This window comes from Teleopsis dalmanni, chromosome 1, assembly GCF_002237135.1.
Source record: "Teleopsis dalmanni isolate 2A chromosome 1, ASM223713v2, whole genome shotgun sequence".
Classification (NCBI taxonomy): domain Eukaryota; kingdom Metazoa; phylum Arthropoda; class Insecta; order Diptera; family Diopsidae; genus Teleopsis; species Teleopsis dalmanni.
Genome location: NC_051846.1, coordinates 230,620,629 through 230,630,129, shown reverse-complemented (window position 1 = coordinate 230,630,129; position 9,501 = coordinate 230,620,629). Strand labels below are relative to the sequence as shown.

The 9,501-nt window shown below is 28.3% G+C and overlaps 1 protein-coding gene across 1 annotated transcript; it reads left to right on the top strand.

Annotated features, from left to right (window-relative positions):
- The first annotated feature begins 741 nt into the window (after window positions 1–741).
- LOC119672611 (COP9 signalosome complex subunit 3-like) lies at window positions 742–3,687 on the top strand. Its single transcript, XM_038083709.1, has 10 exons — window positions 742–940; window positions 1,032–1,186; window positions 1,238–1,334; window positions 1,416–1,660; window positions 1,748–1,942; window positions 2,011–2,190; window positions 2,756–2,887; window positions 2,957–3,139; window positions 3,206–3,267; window positions 3,331–3,687. The coding sequence occupies exons 1-10, from the start codon at window positions 886–888 to the stop codon at window positions 3,344–3,346; spliced, it is 1,320 nt and encodes a 439-aa protein (XP_037939637.1). The 5' UTR covers window positions 742–885; the 3' UTR covers window positions 3,347–3,687.
- The last annotated feature ends 5,814 nt before the right edge of the window (window positions 3,688–9,501 follow it).

The following is a 9,501-nucleotide window of genomic DNA, read 5'->3' as shown; positions in this document are numbered from 1 at the left end:
ATATATAAAAAGCATGCATAATATTAAGGATAAAAGTTGTTAGAATGATAACTATTTACTTAAATTAGAGTTTAGACAACTTTTTGTTGCTGCTTTTTTTCATAAAAAATTTTAAAATAACTGTTATTTTCGGTCCCTGATAATTAGAATAAACACGTGTTGGTGGTGTTTTTCCGTTCACACAGTATCAAACAACTATTTTTCGTCTCTAACTACCTTCGTACGCATGCTAAGAACTCTGTATGGATTTGCTCCAATATAACATACATTATTTATTTTTGCACTGCGTTAATTATTTAAAACATGTCTTTTATCATTCATAAATTTTAAGGAAAACTGATCGGTGTACAATTGAAATCCCTTAAAGCAACAACTATCAAATGCATATTCTGTTTTTCCATGCCTTAACAGAAATGTAAAGATTTCTGTTCATATTACACTAACCAAATCTATTTTGTTGTTTCGCAAAGCAAATTGTTGTTGCGAACCTGGAGACTGCCCACTTGCGTAATAGCTCTAAAAATTTAGGAACATTCATAATGACATTATATTGCAATTATTATTTTTGGTATATATAACTACAAGAACAACCAGCAACAGTAATATAAATGCAAATAGAAAAGGTCTTTTTTTGTTATAAATGCATGAGAGATATATGCTAAATAATAAAAGTTCATCATTTATTAATTATAAATTAAATTTTTAAGCGTTGGCAACGCGACACTTCAAATGTCAAAATTTCGAGTATCGTTTAATTTCGCATTTCGAATGAGAATCTGTCAGCACGAAGTGTCAGTAAAATATTTGTGTTCCCTGTAAATTATATGATTATTACCAAAATTGTCGAAGCGAAAATTTAAGCAAGTATTTCCGCATAGCGAAGCAATGGCCAGCGCTTTAGAAAATTATGTTACCAATGTTAGGAAATTAAGTTCTGCCGGTAAGTGGAGGGGAAACATTCTAAACACCGACTAGACAGGCGCGTCCCGGCTATTTGATTATTATTAATAACATGCCTTTTTGTTTTATAGAAAAATATCGTGAGCTTGCGGATTATTTAAATGACACAGTTGAGTTGCTAACGAAGAACTGGAGTATCCTAGATAATGTATTGGAAACGCTGGACAGTCAAGAACATTCGCTTGGTGTGCTCTATGTCGTGATTGCAAAATTTAATAGTGTATCGGTAATAACAAAAATATCCATTAATAATATAAACTACATAATACATTTCTAGCAAAACTCTAATGTGGATGCATCAACTTTAGTTTTGTTATTTAAAGATTTTGTTACTGAATGTAATGTGACACAAGTGAGATATGCAGTGCACGCGTGTAAGTTAATCAAGCAAATATTAATTATAAATTTTTAATAATGTGATATATTATTTAACTATTTTCATTGCGATATTTCAGTTTATGACTTATGCCATCAATTTACAAATTTTGTTGTTGATAAACAATTTTGTTTGCAAGGTGTTCAATATTTAGCGAAAGCTATTAAGAAAATCCGCATGTCGGAAACTCAGTTGACACCTGTACATGCTGATCTTTGTCAACTAAGTTTAAAAGCAAAGAGTATGACGTGTGCGGTTACATTCTTAGACATCGACATAGCCACTATATCCACCGGTTTAGAGACTAGAGCATCCACTGCAACAGTATGTATTATAAGATATGCATTTATATAATTTTACTAAATAATTATTAACATCATGATTTTATTTTTGTTTTATTTTATTTAATAGGATACAAATTTGGATTCAAAATATTTTTTGCTTTATTATTATTACGGTGGCATGATTTACACTGCCATTAAAAGATATGAACGCGCCTTATACTTCTTCGAAGTGTGCATATCGACTCCTGCCTTGGCTATGTCGCACATTATGCTGGAAGCGTACAAAAAATTTATATTGGTTTCATTAATTGTGAACGGATGTGTATGTATAATTTAAATATTGAAATTTATGTATTTTTTTAAATTATTTAATGTAATTAATTTTTTTAGTTATTGCAAATACCAAAATATGCAACACAAGTTGTTGGGCGCTATTTAAAACCACTCAGTCCAGCTTATCATGAGTTAGTTGTGGCATACGGTACAACGTACATGGACGAATTTAGGAGTGTCATAAGTAAATCTAGTGAAACATTTGTACGTGATAAAAATATGGGCTTAGTTCAGCAGGTAAATACAATTATTAACTTATTAGGATATTTTACATTAAAACGGCAGTAGAGGTATTTTAATATTTTTGTTTATAGCGTTAAATATATTTTAAAAATAACGTATAGTTTTGATTTAATAATTAAATTTTAATTTAATAATTTATTCTTATGTGTGAATCTGAATATATCTTCAATATATGTTAGAATAATATAAGTCAAGTATGGCTTTGATATAGTTGGCTCTTGAACTGGCTCTGATTCAATTATTTAAAAATAAAAAATTTTGTTATTAAAATTCATTACTATATAATTATATATTAAATAACATATTTTAATATGTTAAATGTGTTATAAAATTATTATAAGCTAAGAACTTCCTACTATGGACGGCATCATATGTCGAATTTTCGCTTTTATTATTAGTTGTTTTTATTTTAATTTTAACGTTTAAGATCACTGTTAAATTTTATTGTTACTTAAATATAGTAGTTAATATCATATATAAAATATATGTTGTAGTAGTTAGCGTAAAGTATTTGTTAACATAATACAAATTATTAAACAATTCTAATTTATTTACTCAGGTTGCTGAATCCTTATACAAACAAAACATCAAGCGTTTAACTAAAACATTTTTAACAGTATCACTAACAGACATAGCCAACCGAGTTCAACTGCCGTCAGCAGCTGAAGCAGAAAAATTCCTAGTTAAAATGGTAAATCTATAATTGAGAATAGATAGCATTTCACTAAAAACAATATTTAATTTTTGAATTTATTTATAGATTAGTGCTGGTGAAATTTTTGCGCTTATTGATCAAAAAGAAGGTATGGTGGAGTTTAGAGAGGACTCTGAAAAATACAATTCAGAAGATATGTTCCTTAAAATACAACAAGATATTGCTCACACCAATAGATTACTAAACAAAATTACCGAAATGGAAGAAGAAATTGAATTAAATCCATTGGTAATTCAAACTTAATTTTTTATATTAAATTTTGTAATTAAAATATTTATTTGTTTTCGTTTTTAGTATCTTAAGAAATTTATTACTATTCAAGATGATGATTCACAGCCTGCAAAGCCTTTTTCAAGGTAAATATAAATTAAAATCATTAACTTAATATTTATGTTTTAACTTTTTTTTTTGTGTTTCAGTGATCCTACTGATTGATGATACCATAAAAATTTTAGTTCGACTGTAATCGATAATACAAATAAAACAAAGACATGCGGAAACTCATTCGTTTGCTTCATAATAAAATGCATTTCTACTTTGTTTAACAGAAAATTTGTCAACAGCAATTCCTTGCCGATTAAAAGTTATTAATATAATTACATATTATGTTTTTTTTTAAGAAGTTAAAATCATATGTTTTAAATGCTTCTGCTGCTGGCACTGAAGCTGTTGGCTTATTGCTGTTGATATCTACATTTTTTATGAACACACAAAAATTACAAATATTTATTTCATATTTAGAAGAGAAAAAAATTAATAAATTTCCGTTCTACTTTTAATTAATAATTGTTTTCATTAAAAAAAACTAATCATATGCAAACATTTAAAATCAATTAGTTTTTTATTTTTGAGTAAATGAAATAATTGATTTTTTAAATTTTTGTAGAGTTAGGATTCGAATTTATTACTAAAAATTAGTTAATGTAAAGCGAATAAAAGCAGTAATCATTTAAATGTTATAAAAATGCTATAATAACCGAAACTACTTAACAACTAGAACGTTAATTTAAATACTAATAAAATAATTGTTTAATAAAGCTTTGAATATATATTTTTAAGTAAATGAAATAAAACAATATTTGAATTATAGAAACCCAAAACGGCGTTCGTGAAGAATTTTTGGCACTATTAAGAACAGTTATATGATCAGTCAAAAACAAAAATCCAATTATATAAATTAAAATTATTTTTGTTAAATGTTTTTACCATATATCCCTTTATATATATATAATTAAAATAGGGTGCCGATGCAACTTAGTAAATAGAAGAGTTTACTTTTTGGATATAAATATTGTTTGTGGGATTTATATATGTTTCATTACGTGATTTAGTTCGTATAACTTTGTTGGCATAATAATAATCAAATTATTAAATTGGTAATAATTTAGCGATTATTTCCTATATAAAATTTTTATCATACATTACTTTGACATGTTACCAGTATTAATCCACGAACTCTAATACAACTTAGTCTGTTGTAAACTCTCAATGGTCCAATGGTGCTCAGTTCAAAAGAAATGATTGGATGGAATATGGATTGTACTATAGTTATTGTATAGTTATAAACTCGAATTTTTTTCGATTGTTTTTTTTGCTATAGTTGGAAAACATTGAAAGTCACAGTGTGAGACTTGAAACCACCTCTTAGGAATGAATGAAGAAGATTTTCACAGCATTGAGGAAACTTCTTTCTAGTGGTCAGAGGAGAAAGATGTGAACATATAGGCTTAATATCTAACGAGCTAGGTTAATCTAAGCCAGAAAGCAGGGGCGTAAATTAAGGTGATTGGGTGATCGTGAAGGTGGTGGGGTTAAAGCTCATATGCTCAGGTGAGACTAGCGATAAATTTTGTGACTAGAGTATGAAAGCCGCGGTTATAAAGGGGAATGGTGTGGAGATGACGGTCACACTCATCAAAGTAATGCGACTTTGGTTAATTTAACTGTAACTGTAATTTATTACTATGGTCTTTCTTAATGAACTATGTGATATTTTCAACATAATTTCAAAATAAATATATAGAATAAATATTGGTGAAGCATGAATGATTACCAATTTTTCAATTTAATGAAAAATTGTATGAAAAAATAAAAACTTTTTTACAATTGAACGTACCTTCCATTATTTTTATGATCTATTGACAAATTGACTGTGAGAACAGAATAGAATTCAAAGTATAGTTACCATGGAATAAATCTTCATTTATATTTATATGAAGTATGAATCTAATCATTTTCGTAAGATTTCCTGTTAAAATAAAATGCTTTCTTATAAAATAAAATAGATCAAACAAATAAAGTCATTATTTAGCAGTTCAAAACTTCAAGCATTATGATTTTTGAGTATGCATATACTCAAGGATTTCGCGCAGGTACAGATCAACTTATCAGACAGCTCGTATATTTTCGAGTAGCTTAAATATTTTCTAATATATTAAATGTTCAATTTCAATGTTAGATTTGGAGTATGTTCAATGAAATCCAGTACTTTCAGCTACGATCACACCAGACAGTAAATGGAGCTATTCATTGTTTTTTAGCCGTTACATTTCAAAACTTAATCTTCACCAGTTTATTCGTAAATAAGATAGGTCGAGGGTAAGAGAAAGATCAAGAATCCACGAGTTTATTATAAATATTTAAAAGTATGACATTAACAGTATATAGAAATATCCGATTCACACCGGATTATTATAGATAGTAATAGAATGTAATTATTAATGATAATAATGATTTTTAAATAAATATTCTTTCGAATTCTGACTTGATTAATGGAATTTTAAAATAATAATGAATTTGTATGAAAGTCTTTTTCGATTCCAATTATTGTTCACAAGGTCTACATAAATTTTTATTGCTCAGACTGTTAGACTGTTTCGAAATAGAAATCTTCTAAGTAGTTAACTCTTTGTGTGGAAAGAGCTAAATAGTGACACATTATACATTCCATCGATTCTTCTTCTTGGACAAATTCTGACAGCTTCTACAGAAGTCTCTACGTGTGGTATCCAATTTAGTAGTGTGTCGACTTATCAAGTAATAACCTGCAATTGCGGACGTTGAACGTACTTCATACGGCAAAAATTAACTGCTCTTCAAATATACAGTTTTATATAAGTCTTTATTGTGTTCAAACTATTCTACAACCTTTTTTGCTAAACAAGCTGTTCACACGGCAATCTGAAGTTTTCTTACGCTAAGAAGATTTAAGTTAATTGCTATTAAAGAAAGTTGCTATTAAATGGTTAATCCTTTTAAATTGTGGAAGATGCATATGTGTCTGTTGTTGATGATGCACATGTGTCTGGTGTTGCGGTGATGTTTTTAATATGTATAATGTGGACATACATAGTGGTGTAGGACAAAAATTTTTATCAGATCTTCTTATTCTTAGTCTTATAATCACAATTCAAGAACTTAGTCATTCACATATGCTTTCCAGACGACGAATCATTTGAATGTCAATTACAATGGCTGATTAGACCAAAGCACCCTATTTCGGTGATATGTTTGCTACCTTCTATAAAGGTTGTTAGATCACAGACCTCCGAATCTGGCCCAGTCTTCATGTAGCAATTGGTATTTCCCCCAAGAACCAGTTGCTGTGAAATAGTTATACCGCTGAACACTCGGTCGACATTGCCTCATATGCTTAAAACAGGGATCACCACGAAAAGGTTGAGGATGACATTTGTGCAGAGAGGCTTTCTGAGACGCATGCATACACCTTGATCCCCTCTTATTCAAATACTTCGCCTTAACTAGTAATCGCAGTAACTTTAATAACAAAAACTCAGTGTGATCAACAAACTTAAGACTTCTTAGCGTTATAAGTTTTTGGTTTGTCGTGTGAAGAGTAATTTACATTAGTGTTTCTTCATTATTGCAATAATTAGAGTAATATCCATAATAATTTCTATTAAATTAAATTTAAAAATAACCTCATTTTAGTAAGTTTCACTTGGATAATAAACTTGAACTTTTATAATATTTTAATTTGGCATTATGATCTCTTTTGATGGATTGGTGTAGCCTTTTGGACATTAATTTATTTATTTTCACATTGGGGATTTTTTATTTAAGACATACACAAGGTTTTGACAATTAAACTTTTTACCCCTTCAACCTTAAACTTAGATTTAAAATTTTTTGTATTTTTGTTTACATAAATTGTTTAAGCAGAATATTAAATTTATTAAATCTGAAAGTGATCAATTTAATAAATTTTGTTTCATATAATCATTTTTCATCAGTAATTAACATAAATTAGTTATATGCAAATTTTGATGACGTCTCTATTGAGTACATACCGCAAGTTAATTATCACATTTTCCTAGGCGTTTATGTGTAGATACATTTTGATAAAAAATAATACTCAGATAAGGTTTATTAACTTTTTCTCTCTGATAAAAGCGATAAATTTTTATGTTATTTTGAAAGAATTTAATACTGATTAGACAAAAATAATTTTAAGGCTTTAAAAATCACGCCATAAAGAATTATTAATATTTGTAATTTTTTAAATATTTTTAGTTTAATCATTATTCGATAAGATTGCCTTGAATCGTTCCAAATCAGACCCACTAATAATGTTTTGAAATTTTTTTTTCAGAATTTTTAATATTGTCAGAAATTATGGAAAGCCAATTTATTTTATTGATTTACACAATCTATGATGAATCATGGATTGTTATTGTTTTATTCTTAAACAATCGAACGATACGACAACTTGAAATATACATTTTTTGCTGAGAATGGTAATTAGCAGCTTATCATTTATATTGTTGTTTTTGGTATAAATGTTTATATATATATATAAACGTTTTTGTAATATTTTTATATTAATTGCTTGAATGGATCTTATGTAAAGTAGAAATGTTGATTTTGTAAATAAATTAAAATGATTTCGTCAAACAATATATATACATTATATCTTCGATAAATGTAAGTGAGGAGAGAGAGAACTATTTTTAATCATTTATAAAATATATTTTGCTTAGAAATTTAAATTATTTAATATTTAAATATTTAAAATACATACATATAATATTAATTATTCTTTGAAATATATGATTGTCCATTAGCATAAATTATTTTTGACTGATCTCTAGCTCAGAGTTTACAGAAATAATATCTTCAGTCGTTTGTCTGCTATAATATTGATCTTTGTTTTTCAGACCCGAGAATGAAAGGAAATATACTTCTTATACAAAGTATAATAATAAAAACCTTGATAAACTGAACAGATAATACAATAATGATATAAATCATTGTAAAGAATTTTATGTTTAAAAAAATTAATTTCTCAAAACAAAAGGATTTAATAGGCGAATCTTAAGATATATATTTAAACAAATGAATACATAAAAATTTATGTGTGTTATTACAGTGTTCGCTCAAAAACAGGAACACTAACTTCAGTCAAAGCTTGATTTCATTAGATTAGGTAACATTGCTGTGACGCGACATGCTGCCTCTGTTATTTCACGTAATGTTCTATGCCGTGGAGGCTTAACACTACGGTGTTCAAAAATATATGTATTGATATAAGGCGTCAATCAACATCGGTACCAAATGAAGAAAAGCGTGCAAACATAACTTCCATCTTGTTACAATGGGAGGCCTATCCCAAATCTCTGCTACAATGTGGGTTGTAGCACCCGGAGGAGAATACGCAACTCCACGCCGAATGATAAAAAAATACCTGAACATTCTTCCCGCGTAAGTTTGGGTATTAACTACAGCCACTACGAGTTCGATATCAGCTGGTCAGCACAGTCGAAGCTGTGGGTCACTGACCCCCGTAGTACCGGATTTACACCTCCGGACGAGTGTCGCAAGTGCAGACCTCACTTACTACCAAGTACAAGTGTCGGCGTGGCAGCTAGATTTTAGGATCTTAAGATCTATTAAAATTTATGATATAGGAATTTCTATATGGTCTACAGTTCTTCCTGTAATCTGGTATCCATAACAAGTTAACTTAAAAATTTACCCACATTATTCAAAGATATACGACATATGTAGACAAATCTAGATGTTTAAAAATATTAGCTAAAAATGTAAATATTTCTTTGTGAAGAAACCATTGAATTGAGATATGGATTGGAACTTCTAACTGATTAAGTGATTGTAGTGATTTATAGCAATTATTTTATTTGTAAAAACAATTTTCAATTAACAATCTATTACATATTATAGTGGCATCATTTGCGCTCCACGTGAGCGTACGATTTATCTAACCCATATATACATTTATATAGATACGTCTTGTTCAGTAGCTATATTTATTTATGCAATTAAAATTAACATATATATCTGCTGTTGTATTACGAAGATTGTATTGCATTTGAAGATTACTATTATGCTGCAAATCTCACAAATTGTAATAACTGTGAGTTCTTTATATTTGAATCGTTGTGTATGTATATGTATGTGTATATTAATTTTTGTCTCGTAGTGTAATTATATATATACATATATTTACTTCTTAACGTAATAATTAAAGTGTCTTACACGGTGTTATACAGTTTTCCTGATCGTAGCATATTTTATTATAACCTAATTAAATAATTATTGTTTTAGTTATT

What these genes read in the sequence shown, in the direction of transcription:
- LOC119672611 (XM_038083709.1), top strand. Translation starts at nt 886, where the DNA reads ATGGCCAGCGCTTTAGAAAATTATGTTACCAATGTTAGGAAATTAAGT. An exon ending in ATATGGGCTTAGTTCAGCAG is followed by an intron (nt 2,191 to 2,755) that starts GTAAATACAATT and finishes TTATTTACTCAG; the next exon opens with GTTGCTGAATCCTTATACAA. An exon ending in AAAAATTCCTAGTTAAAATG is followed by an intron (nt 2,888 to 2,956) that starts GTAAATCTATAA and finishes ATTTATTTATAG; the next exon opens with ATTAGTGCTGGTGAAATTTT.